Genomic DNA, 27,912 nt, shown 5'->3' with positions numbered 1-27,912 from the left:
TGACAACAATTAGGTATTTAACCAATATATTTGACACAGGTCCATTGACCGATGAGCAGATTAATCCACATATTCAATGATGATCAATAATTGTAGGTTTACTAATCTAGACCACATTTGACCATTCAGGAGATCAGTGCCCAAATGGAGAGGCAAATTAACACTGAGCAAAAGACACAGACGAAAAGCAGCATTTGATTTCAAGGCGTGAGAATGAGCTACAAAAGACACACGTCGCAATCTCCATATTGATCAGATTACAAGACAACATGTGGCATGGAACTCTTATGCACAACTCAATGGAGTCTCAGGCCGTACCGATCTGTCGCGTTCACCGGGGGGGGGGGGGGGGGGGGGGCGGAGGTCCCTCCACACTAAAGGGTTAATCAGGAAGCATTGACTCCCAAACTCTTAGTCTCAAGATAACTTGGAAGCATTGCCCATCAATGCATGGATCTTGTCATTCAGACTGCTACAGCAACTGTTTCTGGGGAGGATTCTTACAGCGACACAGACTGCTAGTGAAATGTGGATTGCACTTTCAATGGATTGGATACTCCATAGAAGCTGTTCAACCTAGGATAAGGCTCGGGAGACTTAACTAGCCCATCAGGTGTACATTTCCAGTTCCAGTAAGAATATAGGGGCTGATCGGTTCAAGTTCAGAGAGGTGCAAATCAGTGTTCGTGTAATTGTAACTTGATCGTCAAGACATTTGATCTACACGGATGGAGGAATTATTACAATCAAGATAAGAACGACTACAAATTTCAAATAGAAAAAGTCATAGCATCGTGAATCGCCCGTTCTTCTTCATGTTTGGATGGAATCCATACGAAACCAGTGTACGGACACCAGAGATACAAGGATGTACAGCATCATTCATCACTTGGTAATGGGTGAGAGAATCTCATTTCTACATCCATCATTATTGTTTGTGCATAAAAAAAAAAAATCATTTCGGTACAAAAAAACTGGTCTCTCCCCCCTATATATGCTGTAGGTTTCTCAAGCGACAAGGTGACGACGGACAGCTGACAGCATTCGAAACTCGGCAGATGGAGTGTGCTTTCTCGGTTCCCCCACAGGAGCCAGGCAGTCTTAAGAGAAGGCCATAGGGTCAGTTTGCCCGGCGGAAACACCAGACGAGCCACTGTGGAGGGAGGGCGGTGCCAGGGCCATGTCAGCCCTCCCGGATTTTGACAGCCAGGGCAGAGTTCTCCTGTCGGATGGCCTTGTAGTCCTCCAGGATCTTCTCCAAGTTGCTCACAGTCTTCTTGCCATTCTCCGTATCGATCTGGAGGACAGAGGGCGGCAACAACAGTGGCGGTCAGTGTAAAAAAGTAGTAAAACTCTCTTCGTTATCACTTTTACCAGACAAAGTTTGCCTGATGATTTAGCAAAGGAATGGTGTGTGAATAGTATTTTGGAAATAATTCCACAGCCAGACATACCTGTTCCTCCAGATCTCTAATTTCCCTCATGATTGTGCCAGTGTCCTCGATAGTTTGGATCAACTGAGTACAGTTCTAAAACAGGGAAGACGGTAAAAGTGGATGAAGTTCCACAACTGTTTACCCATATAGAGATAGAGATCCAGGGGTTTAACAGACAGAGATAGAGACCCAGGGGTTTAACAGACAGAGATAGAGACCCAGGGGTTTAACAGACATACGTGCCCCTAAGGATATATTTATGCATCGTTCTTTGTGTTATAAAAGCAGTTTATGATATGAAAACAAGCTCTCACCTCATGCAAGGCTGCCAAGTACTTGTAGGATTTACGGACAGACTCGTCTTTCTTGGCATCCTGCATAGTAGGAAACAAGACAGATAATTAAGAAGGTACATGGTTACTGTGCATTCCTGAATTACAACCCAAAACCTCCCCCCTTCTTGCTCTCCCTTCCCCTGATGGGCCAAATGGCCATGGTAAAACCCACTGAGACAAAGCAATGATCTCACTTTGATGTTGAGTGACTCTATGGGTATGTTTGCATACTGAGTGTCATGTGACTGTAACTGATAAGTCTGATTGATCCACTCTTCCATCTAGTTAATACAAACTCAACAATTATTTGCACATAGTGTTAATGAAATTAAAGAGTCAGATTATTAATATCACAGTGCCACTTATTAACAGCACATAGCCAAAGGTCCTCATCAACCCTAGAATCATATTGTAACTGCCTCCCTATAAGGCTCTACAAATCCTGGATTTGGATTCATAAATAAAACTATGATTTAGAACAAAGGAATGAACCGAAATGCTTAAGCCAAAAAAAAAATGCGGATCAATATCAAAAATCGATCATCTTAAAATAGTGGAGACATAATGAAATGAATGAATGAAATGAATGAACATGAGTTATGACTTATGACTCTGCCCTGGCTGTTATGACTTATGTTGTTAGATGAAGACCGATTCATCATTCAATCATTCATTCATTCATTCCTTCATCATTCATGACCAACCTTGAAGACCAGTTCATCAGTCACAGCAAATGTTCGGTCTAGTTTTCCAGTCAAGCTATTAATCTCTTTCTGCAGCTCCTTAGTGTCAGACAAGATCTGCAGAGACAAGGTAGACACTCATCAATACCATGCTTCTATCCAGTCAGTCAAAACTAAGTAACACATTTTGTATTCCCTTGTTTGGAAGGACTGTATGAACTACAAGGCGTCTTTAATGTACCTTGGTGATTTCCTCCTTCTGTTTCCTTATGTTGCCGACAATCTCCAGGATCCTCAGAGTGTAGGCGGAGCGGGACACGTCTTTGGGGAGGTTCTCGAACTCGGTTATCTGAAGGGGAAGAGTCACATTTCCACAGAAGAGTTTCAACCATGTTTGGGACTGTCAACGGAACACAATGTAAAAATCGACCGCCTAATAATAATAACAATAATAATAATAATAATAATAATAGATTTTATTTAAAAGCGCCTCTCAAACTCAGGACACTGAGTGACACAGAAAGAAAAGATGAGAAGCAGAACAATAAACAAAAAACAACAACAACACAACAAACAAAAACAGAATAGAGATACACAAGATAAAAATCGTATTAGGAAAAAACAAACAGAAAACTTGGTTGCTTCCAGTACCAGTTGTTTGTACAGTCCCTCCTTCTTCTTGGCCTCCTCCGCTGACTGACGGATCTTGTCGTGAAGGTCTTTGATTTCAGATAGCTTCCTGGACGACTCCGCCTACGCAGGAGAGGATGGAAGTTTCAATACGGCCCTCGCCGATACAAAGTCTCTCTCTCTCAACGTAAACCAGATCTAGTCTATTTGGTGGTGTAACGGTTGTATCTTCTATCTGTGACCTTATCGTCTCTGACCACTTCTGTATTTTCTTCACGGCACTGACGCCCAGAGCTGAAATGAGCACACAATGCTTTATTAAGAAACGCTATCTGAAGCAGCTGATCATTTAAAAAATAATGATCAACACAAATAGTGTAAAAACCCCGGAAGTTGGGAATTTCACATGTAAATGTTAATGATCTAGTGACCACTTGAAATGCCAAATTGAGTGCAGCCCATGACTCTGTAGCACCTATGAAATTGAAAAGGGTTGTGGCCAAAGAAAAAGCTCAGTGGAGGAATGAGGAGATAACTCAACTTAAGAGAACAAGCAGAGCTGAGCGCACATGGAGGAAGACCAAGCTGCAGGTCCACCACGACAGTCTTAAACAACATCTTTACGCCTTTAATAAGGCAATAAGACACGCTCGGAGAGATCACTTCTCCACATTTTTTCGAGAAATCAAAACAATTCCATAGCGATTGACAGCCTCATAAATCCTGCCTCCTACACACCTGTCAACATCTTCTCTACCTCCAAGTGTGAGGAATGTGTAGCATTTTTTTAGAGACAAGATAACTGACATTCGAATGAATCACTCAGACAAGTCCAAATGTGTCGCTTGATGACTCCCTTCCTCAACAAAACAGTATTATGAGCTTGTTTGCACCGGTTGAGCAAAGTGGTGTCACAAATGAAGCCGTCTACATGCCCTCTCGGTCCTATTCCCACCACGTCTTTCAAGACTAGTGGAAGACTAGTCTGAGGACACTTTGTTTGTCTTGTTGTCTGTACCATTTAATTGAACCATGTTTTTATTGATCTGAACCATGTTTTTATTGATCTTTACCTTATTCTGTAAAGCACTGTGTGCTACATTTGCGTGTGTGAGCTATAGAAATAAAGGTGACTGTGATGGAGGTTACCTCTCGGTTGCTGCAGAGCTCCTTGAGTCTGCGGTGCTCATGGATGAGCGGCGCTCGGTGTTTCTCCCACTGGGCGGCCAGGCTGACCACTCGCTTGGCGCTTCCCTCTACCAGAGCCTGTTCACACACACACACACACACACACACACACACACACACACACACACACACACACACACACACACACACACACACACACACACACACACACACACACACACACACACACACACACACACACACACACACACACACACACACACACACACACACACACACACACACACACACACACACACACACACACACACACACACACACACACACACACACACACACACACACACACACACACACACACACACACACACACACACACACACACACACACACACACACACACACACACACACACACACACACACACACACACACACACACACACACACACACACACACACACACACACACACACACACACACACACACACACACACACACACACACACACACACACACACACACACACACACACACACACACACACACACACACACACACACACACACACACACACACACACACACACACACACACACACACACACACACACACACACACACACACACACACACACACACACACACACACACACACACACACACACACACACACACACACACACACACACACACACACACACACACACACACACACACACACACACACACACACACACACACACACACACACACACACACACACACACACACACACACACACACACACACACACACACACACACACACACACACACACACACACACACACACACACACACACACACACACACACACACACACACACAGAGAGAGAGAGAGTCACTCTTTGATGCTTTCACATGTGTGGAAGCGTCGCATGACAGAAAGCAGATGTCATCCCAGAATGTATTCATAGTCAGTAAGACAAAACTACAACAGATTTATGAGCAGAAATGATAGATGATGATGATGGTGGTTGGAGGGGGGGGCGTCTCTCCCACCTGCAGCTTGGTCAGGTTGTTCTCAGCATCTGGTAAGAGGTCAACGGTCTGCTTCTTCACCCTCACAGAGTCCTCCTTCTCTGCGTTGCTCAGCTCTCTCTGCTTCAGCACGTCCGACACCTACGTAGGTACAGAGAGGACCAGTGAGGCTGAGCTGACTCACCAGGAGAGGCTGGTGGAGGGAGAAATCAGAGGACAGGCTCATTGTAACGCACGGAATGGAATAGGGAAACGGTATCAAACATTACAATGAGCCCGTCTTGCGATGTCTACCTCCCCTAAGAAGTAGAGGTACATGAGCACCAACTGGCTATTACAGAACTGCATGTGTTTACCAAGTTGTTGCAGTGAAATTATCATACAGGTAAAAATGTAGTACAAAATAGTACAAATAGTATTTGTTCCAAATGGTAAATGGACTGCACTTATATAGCGTCTTATTCCAAAGCGCTTCCATGCTTCCAAGCGGCCGCTCATTGGGAGCAATTTGGGGTTCAGTGTCTTGCCCAAGAACCATCGACCTTGCGATCATTTAGATGCCGGCTCTACCTCCTGAGCCACAGCCGCTCTGGTATATGTTCTGGTATGTAGCCTATGTAACGGTACATTTAAAGATGCACTCCTTCATTTGTTTGTCGCCACTTGTTTTTGGTATTGAGTTGAAATCGTGGCTGGGGAAACGTGACCACTCAAATCAGGGTTCCCACACCTTCTGAAACATCAAATTCAAGCACCTTTCAAGACTCAATTCCCTCAAATTCAAGAACCCAACACAGCATAGTTTGAGACAGATCTAGATGAGAATGTATATAATAGGAACTATCCGCTCACAGACAACAATTAAAAAGAGAGAGGGGAATTCAAGCACTTTCAATGACCCATGTCTATTTTCTCATGGCCATTTTAAGACCGTGATTTCTTTTTCTCAAATTCACAAACTTTCAAGGATTTCAAGGACCCGTGGGAACCCTGTCAAATTCATAGACAGTGCTCTGGATTCAACGGCTACATCGTGACATTTTGATGCCGTTGAAACAGCAGAACAAATCCCAGATTGAGCCCCTTCTACGTAGCCTGAAGTAGGGTAGTGGTGGCCTTGTGGATAGACAGTTGGACTGAAGGTCAGAAGGTCATGAGTTCAAATCCCAACCGGGGAACACCACTACTAGTGACTGGCACCTGTCATCTCTAATTAGTAAGTTGCTTTGGTACAAGAGCGTTCGGTAAATGTAAAAAAAAAAAAAAAAAAAAAAAAAAAAAAAATCCACTCAAGTTCACTCAATATTCTCAGGTTAATTTTTATTAAATTTTTAATTTTGCCATTTAGCAGACGCTTTTAATCCAAAGCGACTTCCAATTACGAATTACAGGGACATTCCCCCTGGAGTAACTGAGGGCTAAGTGCCTTACTCAAGGGCACACTAGTAGTGGTGTGGTTTCAGGCGGGATTTGAACTCACAACCTTCCGATCACAAGTCCAACTCACTATCCACTAGACTACCCACACACTAGACCACCACTACCCACACTAACCCGTCTAATTAAGACTGCCTGTTGCATAAAAAAATCACACTGACTTATTTTGAGTGGAAGAAGTGGCCACTCAATCCACTCAAATTCCGGTGGTTGGTCACCTGCTGAATGGAGACGGAGAGCTGCCTGATGCCGCCGCCCTGCTCCTCCAGGTGGAGGGACAGCTGCTGCAGCACCTCCTGCAGGGCGCCCAGCTCCTCCTGCCGCCCCGCCACCGCGTCCTCCTCCGTCTGCCGGGAGCTGGGCAGGGAGCTGACCGCCGACGCCATCTGCTGGGCCGCCCGCTCCGGCTCCTGGAACACATTTACCCCACCTTGTTTTTACTGTTGGTTTTTTTAAGTTAGTTTTTTTTCTCAGTGGGGAAAGGATGAGTGAGAGAGAGAGAGAAGGGATGACAAGCAGGACATGTCCGCGGCCGGAATCGAACCGGGAACCCTGCGGTTACGTGGTCGACGCTTAATCTAGTCAATGTCTATTTTCAAAAACTTAAGACCGTGATTTTTTTTCTTCTCTCAAATTCACAAACTTTCAAGGACTTCAAGGACCCGTGGGAACCCTGGACTACTGACCTGGGTGAAGGTGAACTTCTGGGTGTGGGTGAAGCGTGTGCCTTTAGCCAGGACGTGGCCTCCTCCGGCGGCAGAGCTGGCGAAGGACTGCAGGAGCTCCGTGAGGTCGGAGGCGGACCGCTGGGCCCCCGTGGCGGCGTCGTCGTCGTGGGGGGGCTGGGCAGCGGCGCGGAGCTGCTCCTCGATCCGCTTCTGCAGACGGACGCGCTTCCTGGAGCGGTACTCCTGAGGAAGAGGCCGGAAGGGTCACACAGGGTTAGACCAGAGTTTCCGGATGAAAGAGAAGACATCGGACTTTTCACCGAATCGGTTTCTATTGCCGTAAACGTGACACGGTCTGGTCGATCGGTCCGCAAGTCGGCATCCCTTTTAATGTTCAGACTTTTCTTTCGATTTTTTTTTATACGTTTCAGCGTTGTTGAAAATCAATGACACACCCGCTAGTCGACTAACACAGCTTGTTTTGTGAGCCTGCTAACAATGTAAAGTAGTGTTATAGGTAGCAGTGGGGGATTACTCACCGAGTACATTGCGTTGCAGAATTTTGGCTTGACGAGCGAGTTTGTGTCGTGATTTTCAACAACGTTGAAATGTATTTCCATGTTTCAAAAATAAAAGTCTGAACATTTTGATTGGTTGCCGATTTGCGGCCCAAATGACCAGACCATGTATGACGTGCCTACGCGGTGCACAAATAGAGACAGTAAACATAGTTTACCGGGAAGAAAAACCTTTCTCATTGAAAGAGAGAACAGACCAGGGTAATGAATTTAACACGGAGGCTTCTTTTTATCGATAAGGAAGTGGATTCATCCACAGACTGAACAAAGACCTGGACACAGAAGTGCATCACAACAGTTGAGCATTTGACAACCATACATTAATCAATACATGAATTCATTTCTCAGGGCGGTCTTTGTCATGTGTAATTTTAAGAAGAAATATATCTTTTTTTGCACTCTATTGATACTCTTTAGTTCCAGCACCTCAGCTAAGTCTGATCACGGAGGAGCGGTGGTATTTTCTCTATTAAGAAGAAATATCTTGAAATACAAATACTTATTATTGACACACATATTGATACTAGTTTTTTTTACATCAACATCACTAAAGAAAAATTCAGGATTATTATGATATGTCTTACAAGACTTATCAAAAATAAGCCTGGATTTTCCTTTAGCAATGTTGATGGAATACCCCCTCAAGGTCACAGGTTTCTGTCTGGTCCGTTGGGTGAGGCCGTTATGTAAAGTGACTCACCTCTGGAGTGAGGCGGGAGAGGAGGCCCTGGCTGTTCCACTCCGTCTCCCACTCCTGGGCCGCACTGAGCTCCGACGCATGCTGCTCCAGCAGGGAGGCGGGCACAGAGGCATGCTGGGAAGGCTGGGCCGTCACAGGGGGAAGGAAGTCTGCGTGGTAGTCCTTCACCTCTGTCGTAGAAAACAACACAAAAGCAAAAAATAAACTGACGATCAACTCTTTCAATGGGGATTTCTCTTTAACCGTGGTTCAGGGAAAACCAGCCCCATATTTCAGTGGCAAAGTAAGAGCTTTGTAATTTCAATGTTGCACCTGTGTGCCATGTAGAAGTCATTTGAAACCCTACAGAACTGAAGAGGATGACAGAACTATACCCAATGTGGTCAGGACAAAAGTCTTGGAACTAACCAGGAAAAGCTCTGATCAGGAAAAGCTCTGGGCCCCATTCACCTATCCACAAACTAGGGCCTGGAGTTTTTTCCTGTTCAGGTCACATGGTCAGAAAAACAATCTATGTTCCTAAACACACGTATAAAGAATGATTGTGCATGTTAAGGGTTTTACCTTTGGATAGCTTTCCCCCCAGGACTTTGACGCTGTGTGGTAAACTGAGAGGCTGCGAGTGGAAGCTGTGGGATGTTCCTGGATTCTAAGACAGAACACAAGCACAACGTGGGAATGCTGTCCCACACAGAGGGGGATTCCAATAGGCGTGCCAAAACAGACTGTGCTTCTGGGATATTTCGACACAGCTAATTCTTAATTACAGGTCATGAAAAAGGCATTATTGTCTCATTCTCACTCTCATTAAACCTAGTCCTAGAACGGTAACTTCCATGTGATCTAGGATATCAATAATTATTTTTACAACAACCGTTATTTGACCGACCGTTAAGCTGGATAACCCCAAAACTCAAATCAAAAGAAAAGCTGGCAAAATCACTGAGTAGGACAATGGAGCTGTGTACACCATACTGCACATAGCTTACTACTATCCTCTCCTGTATATACCTTGAACTACCGTACTTTCCATACTGTACCTATCACTATCACTATCATGTTTTTATATCACCGTTTGCACTTATGCTAAACTGCATTTCGTTGTCTGGTACTTGTACTCTGCAATGACAACGAAGTTGAATCTAATCTAGTCTTTGTGACATGCCACCGAGATGTTCCGACTGCGTACGGTACCTAATAATAATAATAATAATAATAATAATAATAATAATAATAATACTAATGTGGTTTTATATGGCACCTTTCTCAAACCCAACGCTTTACAGATTTTACAGACAGAAAGTCAGACAGACAGCCTAGGAAAAAAACCTAAGAAAACAAAAAGACAGCGACAGTGAAAAAACTAGACTAGGGGCCAAAGGCCTTGGTAAACAGATACGTTTTGAGGGCTGATTTGAAGGTGTCCAGGGTAGGGGCATTGCGGATCACTGTGTTCCTGTGTACCTGTGTTCTGCAGAGCAGGGGCAGTCTGCAGGAGGGAGCCAGCCAGGGCAAGGCCATCTGAGCTCTGATCTGGCCAGCGATGGACCTCTGGAGGAGGGCTGACTTGCCTGTGAAGGGGGTACACAAGCGCATAGGTGAGAAAAAGCTATTTCATTGAGAGACTGGACGGACAGTACGAAAACATGAAATCTTCTCGTTAGAACGCCCGTCTCTCCAACACAGGAGTGTTGCACATTTGGTTTGAGCCCAGCGTGAATCAAGTGCTAATTCAAGTCATTACTTCACTAATTGAGGGCTTGTCGTTGACAACCACAAGATCACCGCTCATGACATTCTAAACTCTCTTATGTAAAAGTATATTGGACTGTGTGAATTGAGAGCAGAGCATATGGATATACATTTTAAAAAAATAAAAAATAAGAAAGGACAACTGGTCGATTTAAATGATAGACCATCAGGAGAGGAGGAGAGGAGAGAGGAGAGGAGGAGAGGAGATAGGAGAGGAGAGAGGAGAGGAGATAGGAGAGGAGGAGAGGAGGAGAGGAGAGGAGATAGGAGAGGAGGAGAGGAGAGGAGATAGGAGAGGAGGAGAGGAGAGGAGATAGGAGAGGACACTGTCCAAAATGATCCCCAAAATGTTACATTTCTTATTTTGAAACACAGAAATAGATTGCAACGTTGTTGAGAATCACAACACAAACTCACTAGTCAAGCCAAAATACTGCAATGCAGTGGATTCGGTGAGTAATCCCCACTGCTACCTAGTTAACTATAACACTACTTTACATTGTCAGCAGGCTCACAAAACAAGCTGTGTCAGTTGACTAGCGAGTGTGTCATTGACTTTCAACAACGCAGAAATGTATTCAAATTTTTCGAAAGAAAAGTCTGAACATTAAATCGGATGCCGACGCTAAAATATCACATCAACTCTGAACCCAGCACACACTCAGTTTCACCTCTGACTGATGAAGACAACTGCATTCTGTGATGCAGCATCGGAAAAAAAGCATACAGGCACTGATTCAGCAAAAAATTGTTACAGTGTCACCTATTATGTCGCCTGCATTCCAATGCTGTGCTGCTTGAATGCTTCGAATTTTAGATGTGGCCTACACTCGTTACAAACAAGCAGAACAAACAAAAAAAGATTTCAGCTGTGGTGACGTTTGGGCGTTCAATGTTTCGGGAATTGTTAATAAATTGTTCAGGGTTTCTATCTTAGCTGATCACTCTAACCCTATGTTGTGTGTTGATTGTGGAAGCCAGTATTTTTGCAAACTACTTTATTAAAACGTACTAATCTTTGGTACAGTCTCACCGAGGACCAGCAGGGGAATTGAGACATTTCCATTACAGGAATACATGTTTTTCTAATCATTTCGACATCCATTTCCCTGGTGTGAATCCACGGGCATTTCTACAGCCGTGCTATGTCCGGGCCGGACTGCGTCTAGATGTGTACCTGCTGGCTGGTCTAGATGTGTCTAGATGTGTCTAGGTGTCTAGATGTGTCTAGATGTGTACCTGCTGGCTGGTCTAGGTGTGTCTAGATGTGTCTAGGTGTCTAGATGTGTCTAGATGTGTACCTGCTGGCTGGTCTAGATGTGTCTAGATGTGTCTAGATTTGTAGATGTGTCTAGATGTACCTGCTGGCTGGTCTAGATGTGTCTAGATGTTTCTAGATGTACCTGCTGGCTGGTCAAGATGTGTCTAGATGTTTCTAGATGTACCTGCTGGCTGGTCTAGATGTGTCTAGATGTACCTGCTGGCTGGTCTAGATGTGTCTAGATGTGTCTAGATGTACCTGCTGGCTAGTCTAGATGTTAATGTTAATGTTAATGTTAATTTTATTTATAATGCGCCCCCCATCCAACTTTTACATCGGCCCGGGGCGCAGCCCGGGTAAAGGAACAGATAAAGACAAAGACAAGGAACACAGAAAGCAATCAGACACAGACGACTTAAACGTAAATCTCAGGCATACAATTCACAACAAATAGGGAGTAGACTTAGGGAATCTAGATGTGTCTAGATCAGGGTTTCCGTTAGAAAAAATGTGTGCCGGTCAACGTGTCCGGGAAGATTTCAATGTGTCGGACAAACGGGAGAAATTCCGGTCATCATATTAGAATATAATATAGGTGTTTGTCGCGGTGACTAGCTGTTGTGTAGCCTATATAGGCCTATGCCATTTAATGTCTATTTCTCATCCGATACGATTAGATCGCGAACTATATAATAATAGTCAGGTTTGTTATATAATTTCGTGGGAATTTTTTGGGGATTTGCTAATCTATACATTTTTGGAAAGGGCATTGTATGAGGAACCAGAAAATATATGTTTCCATTTGCACAGATGTCTGAAAGGCGGCCATCTTGGCATTTAAGAAATGGCCGCCATAATACACATGTTTTGTAATATCTTGGCTTCTAAATAAGCTAGAACATTTTAACTGCTAAACCTACATTTTCAGGGTCAAGGAATCCAATGGTTGTAGTTACAAAGCTATTTTTTGTATTCTTTTTTTTTTTATATCATCACATAAAAATGTGTAACTTATACTTTAAGAAATTGTCGTTTTTCTATTACTTCCATACGTGAGTCCACAGACCACAGTATGATCACGACAACCTCCTGCATTAGATAGTCTCGTTGTTATGATTTAAACTTTTGTTGGCTTTTTGGGGGGATTTGCTAATCTATACATTTTTGGATGTTATGGCAACAGCCAGCAACCAGTAAGGCAATACAGAGGCAGGTACATCTTTAGCCTAATGGCATATTTAATGATCTTCTTTCGGCGTATGGGTAGTTGTTTTCCTCTCCACTCCACCATGCTCGGGGCCGAGGGGCTACCCTTTTACCACCCCGAGACCTGGTTGAGGGGCTCACCCGGGCTATATTTCTGGACACCCCTCCAGAAGCCACGTCATCGTCTCGTCATCTAGTACCGACAGAACATGCATCCCGTTGGGTGGGTGGTACACCAGGCAATCCAGGATAACATGGTCTGCGGTTTGGTCCTCTGCGCCACACTCGCACGACGCATTTGGGGCCAAGCCCCATCTGTGCATTGATGAGCGGAAACGCCCGATGCCGGTCCGGAGACGATTGAGCCTCACCCAGGATAGCCTTGGCAAGTCCATCCCGAGGGGCTCAGGGCCGGCGACTGGGATATGGGCGCGGAGTTTGGAGGTGTTTGCCTCCCACTCCGTGCGCCACATATAATCCGCCCATCCTGCCGCACTGATGTTAAGATCTCTGCATTGCTGCCTGAGATCCTGTGCGGCAGGCACAAATGGGTGTCTCAACTTGAGACGCCGGGAGGGCTCCGCTGTTATAGTGAGCCTATCGTGGAGCAGATGGTTATTAAGCTCCACGGCCCGGCAGGCGAGACGTGCTGTGGCTCCCATGCGGCGGAGGCCTGCGGGCTGGATGCCTGCTAGGGTGGGAAGGTTGTCCACGGGGGTAGGACGCAGGCATCCTGTCACAAACCGCAAGGCTTCGTTTATAGGCGAGTCGATGAGGCGGGTGTGGGCACTGCGACACCATACTGGGGCGCAGTATTCACTAGTTGAATAAAGGAGGGCTAGGGCTGCCGTGTGCAAGGTCTTTGCGCCGGCGCCCCAGCCTGAGCCAACCAGTCGCCTCATCAACGCCACACGAGCTGTTAACTTCTTGCGCAGTGACTCGAGGTGCCGGCGAAACGTGAGCGTCCTGTCCAATGTCACGCCGAGATAGATTGGCTCAGCGGAACATGGCAGGGGAGTTCCATCTAGGTATACTCTAAGCTCACATTTAGCCTCCCTGTTGTTAAGGTGGAAGGCAGCCGACACCGTCTTTGCCTCGCTAAGCTTCAATCTCCATTTCCGGAAGTATGCCACTAGTGTCTGCATGTCCTGGCTCAGAATCCCCTCCACAGACTGCCAATTTCCAGCAGAGTACACCACTGCGAGGTCGTCTGCGTAGGCGTACTTCCGCGAGAGTGTGTTGGACAGGTCATAGGTGTAGATATTATAGAGGAGGGGGGCCAGGACCGATCCCTGAGGGACGCCGTTCTTAAGGCGTCGAAGCCTGCTTAGCTGTCCGCAACCGGTGGTAAGGGTAAAGCTGCGGTTACGGATGAGCTCCATGATCATTCTGACCATGTGCCTGTCCGGCAGCAGGCGGAGCAGCTTGCAGGTGAGGCCGCGATGCCATACGGTATCGTAGCCAGCCGTCAGGTCTATAAAGACGGCCCCGTCTCGAGGATCTTGAAGGGGATGCATAACAGAGAGATGGGACGGTAACTCTTAGGGTCCCCTTCAGGCTTATTCGGTTTAGGGATCGCAACAACTAGGGCTCTTCGCCAGATTTTGGGGATCTTGAGTTGGCGCAAACAGGAAGTGAGGAACGCTCTCAGGCAGGACTTCAAGGCGGGTGCGGCATGGAGAATAAGCTCCGTATATCATATTTAATGATAAAAATAGGGAATGAAACAAAATAAATGAATGGGAGGAATGTGGGGAGTGTATGGTGTGCTGGTTGTTCTGTTTGTGGGATGTGTATTTACTCTATGTGTAATGACAGGCGGGTTGTGTCTCTTGACTATGTATAAGCGTTTATGCTATGTGTGATGTAATAATTTAATTAATTTAAATAATTTTGCCATTTAGCAGACGCTTTTATCCAAAGCGACTTACAATTACGAATTACAGGGACATTCCCCCTGGAGTAACTGAGGGCTAAGTGCCTTACCCAAGGGCACACTAGTAGTGGTGTGGCTTCAGGCGGGATTTGAACTCACAACCTTCCGATCCCAAGTCCAACTCACTATCCACTAGACCACCACTACCCACACACTAGACCACCTGATGTGATATGTGAATGGCGAGTCCAATGCGTGCCAATGTGAGCTGGGCTGTTAGATTAGTTCATCATCATCACTTTCGTGCGTCACAGCTTGGGAATCGTCATCGTTCTGGCACTGGCTGCTGCACATGTCGGTACAGGCTAAGTTCTTAGCTCTGCATGAACATCTGCCAGAAGAACAGTCAGTTTTGCATTTGCATTGTACCATCTCAATGATGGACTTTGGGGCTGGGAGGACGTCTGTGGTTGTTGGTTTAAGCATGCCATCCTCATGTTTGGAGTACCAATTTTGCAGGGGATCCAATTAGCCTATGGATCCTGCAGAGCAATGGCTGCCTGTGCCCATATACTTTTTTTTTTTTAAGAAGAAGAATACAGAAAATGGCTTTGTAACTCCAACCATTGGATTCATTGACCCTGAAAATGTAGGTTTAGCAGTTAAAATCAATGTTCTAGCTTATTTAGAAGCCAAGATATTACAAAACGTGTGTATTATGGCGGCCATTTTGTAAATGCCAAGATGGCCGCCTTTCAGACATCTGTGCAAATGGAAACATATATTTTCTGATTCCTCATACAATGCCCTTTCCAAAAATGTATAGATTAGCAAATCCCCAAAAAATTCCCACGAAAGTTTAAATTGAAACATAGTGAACCTGACTATAATATAGGCGTTCATGATTCGCATGCGCTACTATGGCATAATAATGTCCAGGGCTGCACGCGCGCCACACTGGGCAGCCTAGTCACCTTTGCTACTTTGAATTACGACTGTAGGCTACTTTAAGATGTTTATTTCAATTGCATTAATGGGATTTGAGTATGTAATTGGTAATTTTAAGTATGCCTAGTTTAGCTTTTGACGGCTATTTGAACGGACTGCATCGATCGATCAATGAACGGACTCCACATTACGTTAACTGAAGTGTGTTAAATAGTTTCATGACAGTAATGTAAGTTTTTTATATTCTCTTTCCAGTTTTACCCTTTTTATCAATAAAACAACGTCAATTCTATAACCACGTCTCGCTGATTGGGAAGGCATTAAGTCTAGCTGCCTGTCAAATCATACTTACTCGGACTCGGGAGTATGAGAATGAGGAGGATGTATCGGGGGGATACACACTAGGGATGCTCCGATTTATCGGCCACCGATTTAAATCGGCCGATTTCACTCCAAATGACTCGATCGGTGATCGTCAAAAATGGCCGATCGCAAAAACCGCCCTTTTTTTTTTTTTTTTTTTTTTCTGGGGAAGACAGATAACTGAACAGAAAACATAGGAGGACGTAACAGTATGTAAACCATGAAGGCCACGTTTATGATGTCTTTTATACAGCCATATCGACTGACTTGGGCTTCAGGCCCTAACTGGGTGATAGGCCAGACTTTTACTATGCCATAAAAATGGGTCTGCGTTTGCTTGGTGCCTAATGGATCAAAACTTTTGTCTAAAAAGCAAAAAATATGTAGGCTATCCAGTCAGTAGGCCTACAGTTATGTATTTTTAAAAAAATCGGTATCGGTATCGGTTGATCTTGAGGAAAAAAATCGGTGATCGGTATCGGCCCCAAAAATCCAGATCGGAGCATCCCTAATACACACCCCACATTTCAACTTAGTGGCACAAATTAAACTCTAACACTATAGATAGACTAAATTAAAATGATGGACACCGACTGAATAACTGAGTGGGGGGAAGACAGGTCTCAAATGTGGAACAATTATAACATTTAATACATAAAGATAAAACATACACAAATATATAACATTGATATCCCTAAACTCAAATGTAGTGTGGTATTGTCAACCTAATCTAATCAATCCTAATCTAATGGTACCAGGAGCCCAGGTTGTCGATAGTAGCGCACTACTCCCGTAGTACTTCTCCCGACTCAGGGCTGGAACGGGCACGGCAGGCTCAATCAATGAACGGGGTTGAGATGGCCGCTAGCGTCCTTTACTAGCCGCATCTCACGGCCCTCGGTGGTCATTCACTGTGCTCTAGCACATCCAAAACACGCAGAACAATAACCTTGACTCCGGTCACTGCAGTGGTTTTATTTAGACTAGATCAAACTCAATTAACTGACGAAACTACTCGCGCCGTTGAGAGACAGGGTTGCCAGATGGGGCGCGTTACCGCCGAATGGGCTACTGGGTTTAGCGGTTATTTTCACTGGACATTATGACCGAAGAGGTTTAAATATGTCGGACTTCAACAGATTTTATCGGACAAAGACCGGTAATTACCGGTTAACGGAAACCCAGGTCTAGATGTGTCTAGATGTACCTGCTGGCTGGTCTAGATGTGTCTAGATGTGTCTAGATGTTTCTAGATGTACCTGCTGGCTAGTCTAGATGTGTCTAGATGTTTCTAGATGTACCTGCTGGCTAGTCTAGATCTGTCTAGATGTTTCTAGATGTACCTGCTGGCTAGTCTAGATGTGTCTAGATGTTTCTAGATGTACCTGCTGGCTAGTCTAGATGTTTCTAGATGTACCTGCTGGCTGGTCTGAAGCTTCTGCACTCTCCCTGGGCAGCTTCTCCACCAGGAACATGAGTAGGGAGCGGATCTCCGGCTCGTTACTGTACAGGAAGGTCTGGTAGCCCATCTCTCCCTTGTAGCCGAGGTCCTGCACACAAAAACACACGTTTATCAACGTCAGCCCCGATACAGAGTCTATTCATACTCACGGCTGAAAGACCAGGGTTGGGGGGTCAATTAAAAGTCAATTGAACTTGGAAAAAACTGTACAAAGCATCTTTAAACATCCCCTTTTTGTAATCATTAGCAGTTTTTTTTACAGTGTGTCAGTGTGTGCCAGAGCCAGCTAGCACTCAAAGCCCAGTGCTTCGAGCCTATTGAACAAACCTGTTTGAATTTACAACTAAGTAAAAAAGAATAATAGATTTGATTTAAAAGCGCCTTTCTCAAACTCCAGGACACTGTACAGGAAAAAAAGAACGAAAAAAGAAGAAGAGGAGGAGAAGCAGGACAATAAACAACGGGAAGAAAATAACCAACAAACAAAAAGGCAGCTATGGGGGACAGTGCTAGTCAGGAGCGTACTATGCTGTACGAAGACAAGTCTGAACAAATGTGTCTGGAGTCTGGTCTTGAATGTGTTGAGAGTATCAGGGCCGACATGGCTGGTGGAAGGGAGTTCCACAGCTTGGGTGCGGCTACAGAAAAGGCACGGTGGCCAAGTGTGCGTGGCCTAGCGCGGGGGATTGCTTGGCGACCATGCCTTTTCTGTAGCCGCACCCAAGCTAAGAACAGCTGGGAACTAAAGCACTGGGATAATAATAATAATAATAACTTTAATTTATATAGTGCCTTTCAAAAAGCCCAAGGACGCTTTACAGGGGAATGAACGGACAGACAAAACAGAAAACAAACAAAACAAAACTGAAACAATGACTAGGGGCCAAAGGCCTTGGAGAACAGATGAGTTTTGAGTGCTAGTTTGAAGGCGTCCAGGGTGGGGGCGTTGCGGATCACTATGGGGATGGAGTTCCAGAGGGTAGGTGCAGCCACGCTGAAGGCTCTGTCCCCAAAGGTCCGTAGGTTGGTGCGGGGGGTGGACAGCAGGCCCATGTCAGTGGACCGCAGGTTCCGGGAAGGGGTATGCTGGGGGAGGAGGTCGGTTAGGTGGGGGGGCGCAGGCATGGATGGATTTGTAGGTGAGGAGGAGGATTTTGTAGGTGATGCGGGACTTGTCCAGGAGCCAGTGGAGGTGAATGAGGGTGGGGGTGATGTGCTGCCAGGGCTGGGTGTGGGAGAGGACCCTGGCAGCTGAGTTCTGCACATACTGGAGCCTGTCCAGGGCTTTGTTGGGAACCCTGAACAGGACTCAATTACAATAGTCCAGACGGGAGGTGACGAAGGCGTGGATGAGGGTTTCGGCAGTGGAGTCAGTGAGGGAGGGTCGTAATCTGGCGATGTTTTTGAGGTGGAAAAAGGCAGATTTAGTGATGGATTTTATGTGGGAGTGGAAGGAGAGGGTGGAGTCCAGGATGACGCCCAGGTTACGGTCCGGACTTTGGAGGATGGGGAGATGGAGCAGCCGTCGACCTCGAGGATGAAGTCCCCAACCTTCCGGCGCAGCGCTGATGATAAGAACATCCTGCCCTCACTCCAAACACCACCTCTAGCCCCTCATAAGGACCAGGGGGTGTGTTTCCTCCAGGAATTTTTACATTAGTGGCGGAGGAGAGCCCTGTCCGCGTGCAACGCGCTTGCACGCGCATGAAACGCGCACGCGCGCTCAAAACAACAACCTAATTTCAACCAAAACTAGAGGGAGGATGGCAAAAAAATTAAAAAATATACAGAATATAAACTTGTGATACCGGTTTCCATCCATCAGCTCTGAAGGTTTACGTTACTCACGGATCCAATGTCCTTCCAAACGAGCAGTCTTGGCTCCGTCTCAAACACAACAGGAAAAGTATGTCCAACTTGGTGAAAGTTTCCGAGTATTTCCAACTTGCGCGAGTTCTTCAACTTGCGACAGTTTTTCAACTAGATGTGATGGCTATCATGTCTATCAAAATTATCAAATTAGCCATCGTCCTGGCATGATTGGGTGTTGGTTTCAACGCACCTGTTGTTTGTCCTTCCTCCGTTTGCAACAAGAAACTCTGGACCTTTTCATGAATTAAAGTGGTCTTAAAATCCAAAGTCCAAATAAAAGTAACAAACGAAAGTAATATATGTTGGTGTACATACCACAGCGCACAGTAGCTGCTGCTTGTTCTCCCGCTGTAGTTGTAGCTGGTGGTGGTGGTACCCCGCCATAAACGTTCATGCAGTTTCGGATCGCTCATAGCCACTGCTAGCTTCAGCAATGTTTGAAGTGTCTGGGACATCTTTTTTCTTGAAAAATCCATCCATCTGTCGCTGTTTTCGTTTAATTTTTCGAAGTTATTTAACGTGATATCTTATTTGTGCACCTAGCTAGCTAGATCAGCTTTTTGTATCTTTTAGATGGTACTACCGGTGACTTTTAGCCCGTTATTTGCGAGGAGAAAACACAGGCGCCCGAGCATTTCGGCAGGTAAGACTGCTTAGCAGGGATGGTTGAGTCTGCACGGTTCTCATGCCGGTTCACATTTAGACCAATCAGGAGTTGTGTCACGTCGTCAACTGAATGTTTAATGTCATTAATCTGATTTTGGATCAGCGGTTAGAGAGAGATGGGCGTGGATTTAGGTGCACTTTTAGTCAACATCCATTATAGCGCTGATCTAGGATCATATATATTTTAATCAGCTAATGTTCAGAGGTGGATTTTTTTTGTTTTGTTTTTGTGGACTGAATCAATTAGTGCCGGAGGAAATTCATTCGTGGCGGCCCGCCACCAATAAATGCATATAGAGGAAACACTGCCTCTAGCCCCTCATAAGGACCAGGGGGTAGGAGGCTAACACCTCTAGCCCCTCATAAGGACCAGGGGGTAGGAGGCTAACACCTCTAGCCCCTCATAAGGACCAGGGGGTAGGAGGCTAACACCTCTAGCCTCTCATAAGGACCAGGGGGGTAGGAGGCTAACACCTCTAGCCCCTCATAAGGACCAGGGGGGTAGGAGGCTAACACCTCTAGCCCTGTGTGGCCTGTAAGGACGAGGGGTGTAGGAGGCTGAACACCACCGAATTGAAGTTCAACTGACCCATACACCCTGCTAGAAACCATAGCCGTTCTCATCCTGTCCACATCATGAACAAACATCAGCAATTATGTAATAATAATAATAACTTTTTATTTGTATAGCGCTTTTCCTGCAAATGTTGCAGCTCAAAGTGCTCCAATCATTATATAATCATAATTTAATTATTTAGTCATTTAAAGGCAATATTAAAAAGATGGGTTTTTAGTCTTGACTTGAACATATTGCTGAGGTTGCATCCCTAATGTAAACTGGCAGTGCATTCCACAATTTGGGTGCATAAAATGACCATAATCTGCTTCATGTGACCAACATATAGTCAGGGGTGCAAACTGGCGATGGTCCAAAAAGGTGACACTTTTTTTTTGCCCGTAGATGGTTAGCTCTATCATTAACAGTGGTCTAACAATGATGCGCGTGTAAGTAGCGATGGCCCTGACCTTAACACCCTCATAATTAATGTAAGCAACCTGTTCTCAAAATAATTATGCGGTTACAAGTTACAAGTTACAAGTTACAAGTTACAAGTTACATTTAAGACCTTTATAAGACCACTTTTAATAGATTTTAAGACCTATTGAGCAAGTATTGGTATTACTCACATTCGTTGATTATTTTCATTAGCAATGCTGGGTGATCTGTTCTGTTGCATATAGAACAATGATAATGTAAGTTAGCCTACTCTATCAATTTCTTGATTCATTTCCATTGCTTCTCAACACATTAGATATAATAGCATAAATAACAGAATAAACTCACACACTTACTCACACTGCATAGCCTACATACTGAGATATGGCACACACACACACACACACACCTCTCACAGGAGGTCCACACACACACACACACACACTATATTTACTAAACCACACATACCGTTGCTACCACTGCAAGTTTGAAGAAATTCTAACTTCACATGCCTACAGTCGAATCACCTCCTACGGCGATTATCGTATCGAGGCCTCTTGTCTTATCATTTCACTTGGCAAAATATCGGGGTTTTGGGCGCAGCTTAACCAATGTTACACGAGCAATAAGTGTGCGATAAGTTTAGTTTTGTTTTATATGTTGTCTCTCATCTGCACGCGTCGTATTCCCACGCAGTGGGTCTGGCGACAATAATACATTTTCCGGTCTGACTTTTTAAATAAAAATAAAATCGATTCTCCGCAAGTCTAAAGCACACAGAAGCCATTAAAAAATGTTATTTTGAAAGTCTCGCCCTTTGTCTGATCCTGATGTTATAGAAGCAGTGTAGCAGCAGGTTAAAAGCGAGGTAAAGGGGGACCCGAGACAGTCTCGGGCAGCGTTCGTAAATTCGCTCTGCGCACTGGGCTCAACGTCATAAAGGGACCAAGTAATTTGATTGGACAAGAGGCATTCCACGACTGCTGATCAGATTTCCAGAGCGAATTTACGAACGCAGCCTAGGGCAAACCACTCGCCGACTCGTTTTTTTCATAACACGAAACTTGAAGTTGTAAAGTACCCACTCGATATAATAAACAACAGTTTAACAATCACTAAATACTTATAATGATCATCTAATTATGTGTAGTTATGTGTTTCTAGCATGTCGATGTTCTATCAGGTAAATTCGCTAGAACTAACCTCCATACCCTGGTTCAGAAGAAGAAATCAGTCCTTCGTCACTTACATCGTCGTCCTCGATGAAACTTTTAGGTGGATTGGTTACCCTAGCCTAGATGGTCTTTGTGACATTTCACAATCACAAACATATACTGTATGTACAGAAACTCACTAAAGTATAAAACACCGCTAAAATACTGCTTCTCTTCAAATCACTCCATGACACTTTGAGGTCAGTGCATTTGTTTTTTTGGTGAACTACCGTAATAACCCTAAATGGCTAGAGTGCAACTTCTGTGCTTTCAGAAACTGTTGGATTTTTTTCGATTGCACATATAGTTCAAGAATTACGATAGTTTGAACGAACCCTGTAAATTCCTGTTGAGAAGTTATCGCAACATAGACATACAGTAACTTCTATGTTATTTTATTTGATTACTTCTTATGTTTCTACATCCATCTTAAGAACTTTTTAAGACGTTTTATTTCAACTGCAGCAGAGTTTAGCAGACAGGAAGATGTTAGCTTGGGCATCATGTGACTTGGATGAGATGAGATGTAGACCCCCCCCCCCCCCCCCTCCCCAAATATTTTTTTTGCAGATCTGCATGATTCACGTAGGTCACCTATTTTGAGGTAAAAACGGCGAATTTCACCTAAAGGTGACAAGTTTGCACCACTGTTAATAGTGGGGCTCACAGCAGCTGCTTATGGCGCTTTTCCATTACAGGGCCAGCCGGGCCGGCCCGCTTCTTTGGCCCTTTTCCATATGTCGGCCCGGGTCGCGTCAGGTCGGCTCGGCTCGCTTCTTTAGCTCCCCTTCGAGACCAGGGTCTAAATTTTTAGATCCGGATCTTTTTGCCAGGCTGCGTGTGACGTGTGACGCTGCACACCGTTAATTGGTCAATGGAAATCGTCATCCCATGTTCATAGATTTCTTCACTAACCGCCATCTTGAAATACCACATTCGCTCTTGGAAAATGTCACTACAGTTTCTGTAATAGCTTATTAATAAAGATTCGAAAAATTATGCTGACCATCGTATTATCTTAGTTTAATGTCATTTCAATGAATCATAGAACTTTTATTTACAACAAGCACAACATAAAAATCGCTATTATGCACCGTCTTTGCCCGTGAATAACACCGGCTGTGGAGGTGGTACAAACACAATACTCCTTTGCTAACTTCACCATCGGTATACGGTCATTTTGAGCCCTTAACCACCGCGCTGACACCCCGAGAAGTTATGCTTTTAACCGTAAACTCGATGAACCGGGAGTTCACCCGCTGCTGCTCGCAGCACCGCTTGCTGCGGTTTGGAAGTTGACAGCGGGGGCAGAGAAACGTTTTAACAGGGAATTCGCTCCGCGCTGTCGACGTTGATAGGAGTGTAGAATCTACACCATTCAAATGGTTTTGGATTCCCTGTCCTCTCCCCTATCCGGACACGTTTGAATGTTTGTTATCCTAACCCACGGTAAACCGAAGTTATTAACCCGCAAAGGGCACCGTGTTTGTCCGTGAATAACACGGCACACAATGATACTACAGTTCATAAAGCACTAGGGTTGGGTACCGTTTGGGTTTTATCCGGTACCGGTACCTAACCGATACTTTAAAAACGGTACCGGTACCAAAACGGTACTTAATTCGGTACTTTTGATTTTTTTTAAATGACATATATATATATATATATATTATAATAATAACACGGTCGACAACATTAAACAGCTTTTCACTTTTTTATTGCTGAGGCACAATATATATATTAGTTAAATATACACTCAAATTAAAATAAATGAAAATAAAACTCCTGAGCCTTGGGGACTCCATTAAGCTGGGGGTGCCTATCGTTGGTACTGATGTCGAATACGAGTACACACTTGTTCGGCAGCCCCTCAAGGACATCAGAATATTCTTAGAAAAGGGATCTAGTGAAGAGGCCTGCATAGCCCCCAGAACCAAGAAGACCGAGAGGAAATATAACTGATGAACTGGAGCCCTCCACCTCGTCAAAATCCAAACTCTGTTGCCGCTCAGCTACTACTACTCCCCTCCCCCTCTCTGGTCCATGATGACATGACGATTAATTTTTCAGACACAGTAGTAGGATAAGGATATATCTACATGATATATACATGATCTGACACAGTACCCGAATATCAGGAGATCCCCGATCATGTTGTCCACCTCGCAGAGACGCAGCTACACATCCGCACTACGTCATCAACAGACGCGTCGAATCCTGGAGTGCACTGTCCAATCAAAGGCTTGCGTTCGTAAACTCGCTCTGAGAGCGTCGCAGCGCACACTGGGCCCGACGTCATAAGGGGAGCAAGTCATTTGATTGGACAGAAGGCATTCCACGAGTGGTGATCAGAATTCCAGAACGAGTTTACGGAACGCACCCATAAGTCGAGCGTCGCGTTATGCCAACCCGCTAGTAGGGGTGTAAATCACCAGCTTCATCACGATACGATATTATATCGATTTGTTTGTATGACGATACAATGTTTGACGATATCACAATGCCAGTCACGATACGATTTCGATTCGATTCGATTCAAGATCGATATGACGATATGATCGATATGACGCGATATCATATGCCAATCTAACACAATTATCAATTGTAATAAGTGGTAATTAACATACAGCTCATTAACACACACACACACACACACACACACACACACACACACACACACAGGTTCAGAGAGACATCCAGTCACACACGCACACACACACACACAAACACACACGTCCACACACGTGTCACACACGTCCAGCAGGTCTGATATTGGTCTGACTGGATTCGCCTCGAAGAGTAGATGTTAAAAAATATCTTTGGTGTCCAAAACGGTCAATGTATTCGCCCATTAGACTCCCGTTAGACGCACTCTCATTAGACGCACTCACACAAGCCGAACATTTCCGAAGATCACCGGAGATTGCCGAACACGAGAGGAGGAGGAGCCGAGAAGTGGAGCCGAGACAGTCACACACGGTGAATGCGAGTCACACATTGCGAACGCGAGTATGTTAACGTCCCTGGTTCAGAGAGATGTTCCAAAATATATATTAAAAGGGATAGACTTACTGTCTCTCATCAAAAATGAAAAACATTCGTATCTTTTTCAAGTCTCTCTCTCTCTCTGCGCGCATAAGATGACGATATAGATCGATATTTTTACATTGCATCGATGTAATCAGATCGTTAGTCAATGAATCGATGCATCGATGTGAATCGATGTATCGTTACACCCCTACCCGCTAGCGGAAGTTGCTATTAGCAACCTTCTCGTTATCCTTCCGTACTCGCTGCTTTCACTGAGTGGAAATTTAACAGGCGATGTGACGTCACGAGTCACCAGTTGACACCGGAGCGAGATAGAAAAGTACCGAAATGAGGCACCGAAATCACATGACACCAGGGCGGGAAAACAACATAATTGGGCACAATTAGGACATGTTCACTATGGGGTGTACTCACTTTTGTTGCCAGCTGTTTAGACATTAACAGCTGTGTACTGAGTAATTTTCAAAGGACAATAAATCTATACTGTTATTCAAGCAGCACACTGACTACTTTAAGTTATATCAAAGTTTCAGTAGGATAATGTTATCCCCTGAAAGGATATAACAGAATATTTGCAAAAATCTAAAGGGTGTACTCACTTTTGAGATATACTGTATGTGTCTATAATAAATTGAATTGATATGAGAGTGAGAGTATTATTAAAAATAATAATAATTTTAAAAATAAATAATAATAATAATAATAACTTTTTGCAGCTAACGTAGGCCAACTAAGCTGTTTGTCACAACTCTTTTCCCAACATCTTAAAAGCCATGGTATCCAATTATGTGAAGAAACAAAAGTGAACAGTGAAAAGTATAAGTACAACCCATTTGAGTTAAGCTCAACATGTTCTTTGGATATAACAGGCCCTAAGCAACGTAACAATCACTAACGATGATGAAGTTGAGTACTGGCAACAATACATACCAAAATACTCAGCTGAAACGTCATTTACAAAGTGGAGGGAGTGTGTGTGTGCGTGGGGGGGTGTAGACAGGGAAACAGAATGATCAGCATCTTGAGACAGGAAAAACATGACAACATTATCCCTCTCCTTAAGGACTCCTCACCTGGCAGGTCTGGGCCAAGCTCATGCCCACTCTGAAGCGGGCAGACATGCCAGGGGGTAGTGAGGGGGCCAGCCCGCTGCCCAGGGCTGGGTCGATCACTCGCAGGCATCTCACCACCGCTTCCACAATCAGCTCACTGGTGAACTGCTTCACACTCTGAACGTCCTCACCCACGTCCCTGTGCAAACCCAGAGAACATGAGGTGCAAGCACAAGGGGATAACTTCCCACTTGACTGGCTGACTGATACACTCTCTCTCTCTCACACACACACACACACACACACACACACACACACACACACACACACACACACACACACACACACACACACACACACACACACACACACACACACACATCATATGATCGGTACACTCATTCCAAATCAGAATGAGAGCTGTTGTTGTGTAGTTCTCGCATATGTTCATCCATGGCATTTTAGGCATTCAGCAGTTGTCATTGAATATTTTTCTTTCTCCGCCTCAGTCGGACTAAGAGGAACAATATATATGTAACTGTCAATTGGAGCTGATGATTAGACATGGTCATGATGGCTTGTTCTGTCATGGTGCAATCAATGCATCATCAGCCCCCCCCCCCCCCCAAAAAAACTTAACCTCCACTATCAAAATGGGATGCATAAAGTATTAAATTAGTCACAGATCCCATGCCCTACACCCGCTGGCTACTCAATAACGTATTTATACTAATAACTTATTGATACTTACGTGCCAGTCTGTCTAAGCGAGCGAATTAAAATCTTATCAACTTCCTCCATCACTGAAGAAGTGTCTTGCAGCTCCTTTCGATATCTATCTCGGCAACTTTCTTTCCAAAGAGGGGTAGCCTCCGCTACAAAGCACAACGATTCAATACGCTTCTACTGCTGACCTGCTAGCTAGCTAGCTAGCCAGTTCCCAGGCTTGTCCATTGGCTTTGGCTGCACCGCTAGCTAGCCTGTTGTTAGCTGTCAAAAGCTTTGGATGACAGTCTCTCCTGAGCGCATGAACTGAAAAGGCACTGGCTGTTTCAGCAATACTTTCTCGTGTTTATCTAAATGTCCCGCAAACAGCCTTCCATCCTATGACACGGTGTGGTTACTGTGGTTATCGCCACAAACGCCAGCTAACACATTCGTAAAAAGCAGAAACTCCGTATCAGTGAATAGGCAGGAAGTCATATGGGAGGAGTAGGTCATTGTGGTGTATTCTGGGATTTAAAGTTTCAATATTGTTCGAGAGTGTCAGAAGGAGCCCGAAAAGTTTACCAGTAAAACAACATTACCCATCAGCCTCCCGCTGCTGCAGTCGCATGATTGGGCACAACGTTTTGGCACGTGCATTTAGGGGTCTTGTATTTGACGTGTCGTCACGTGGTCAATATCTGATCATGGACCGCTCAGTACCTTTTTGTTTTACTCTATGTTTTCTTGTCCAATGTGAAATGTTTTTTCTATTTTTTTTTTAGATTGTGTAGTCTGCTTAATGAAATATTGTCATTATGCTGTAAATTATAATTCGATTTAGTTAATT

The 27,912-nt window shown here is 44.7% G+C and overlaps 1 protein-coding gene across 1 annotated transcript; it reads right to left on the bottom strand.

Moving 5' to 3' along the window:
- Positions 1 to 27,449, bottom strand: ccdc22 (CCC complex scaffolding subunit CCDC22). Its single transcript, XM_080535385.1, has 16 exons — positions 27,109 to 27,449; positions 26,379 to 26,556; positions 17,461 to 17,593; positions 10,102 to 10,208; positions 9,202 to 9,286; positions 8,638 to 8,807; positions 7,378 to 7,602; positions 6,910 to 7,101; positions 5,276 to 5,395; positions 4,234 to 4,350; positions 3,106 to 3,207; positions 2,696 to 2,803; positions 2,476 to 2,571; positions 1,751 to 1,810; positions 1,455 to 1,529; positions 1 to 1,297 (listed from the first exon to the last, which is right to left on the bottom strand). Exons 1-16 carry the CDS (start codon positions 27,156 to 27,158, stop codon positions 1,184 to 1,186), a joined length of 1,932 nt encoding a protein of 643 aa, XP_080391511.1. The 5' UTR covers positions 27,159 to 27,449; the 3' UTR covers positions 1 to 1,183.
- Positions 27,450 to 27,912: the final 463 nt, after the last annotated feature.

Source organism: Nansenia antarctica, assembly GCF_963989245.1.
Source record: "Nansenia antarctica genome assembly, chromosome: 6".
Classification (NCBI taxonomy): Eukaryota; Metazoa; Chordata; class Actinopteri; order Argentiniformes; family Microstomatidae; genus Nansenia; species Nansenia antarctica.
The sequence above is the reverse complement of the archived record's forward strand: the minus strand, read 5'-3'. Positions and strand labels throughout refer to the sequence as shown.

Excerpts from the sequence above, each read along its gene's own strand:
- ccdc22 (XM_080535385.1), bottom strand. The coding sequence starts at position 27,158 with ATGGAGGAAGTTGATAAGATTTTAATTCGCTCGCTTAGACAGACTGGC. Across the intron at positions 26,557-27,108 it reads TCGCTTAGACAGACTGGCAC|GGACGTGGGTGAGGACGTTC; the intron begins GTAAGTATCAAT and ends GGGTTTGCACAG. Across the intron at positions 4,351-5,275 it reads ACAACCTGACCAAGCTGCAG|GCTCTGGTAGAGGGAAGCGC; the intron begins GTGGGAGAGACG and ends GTGTGTGAACAG.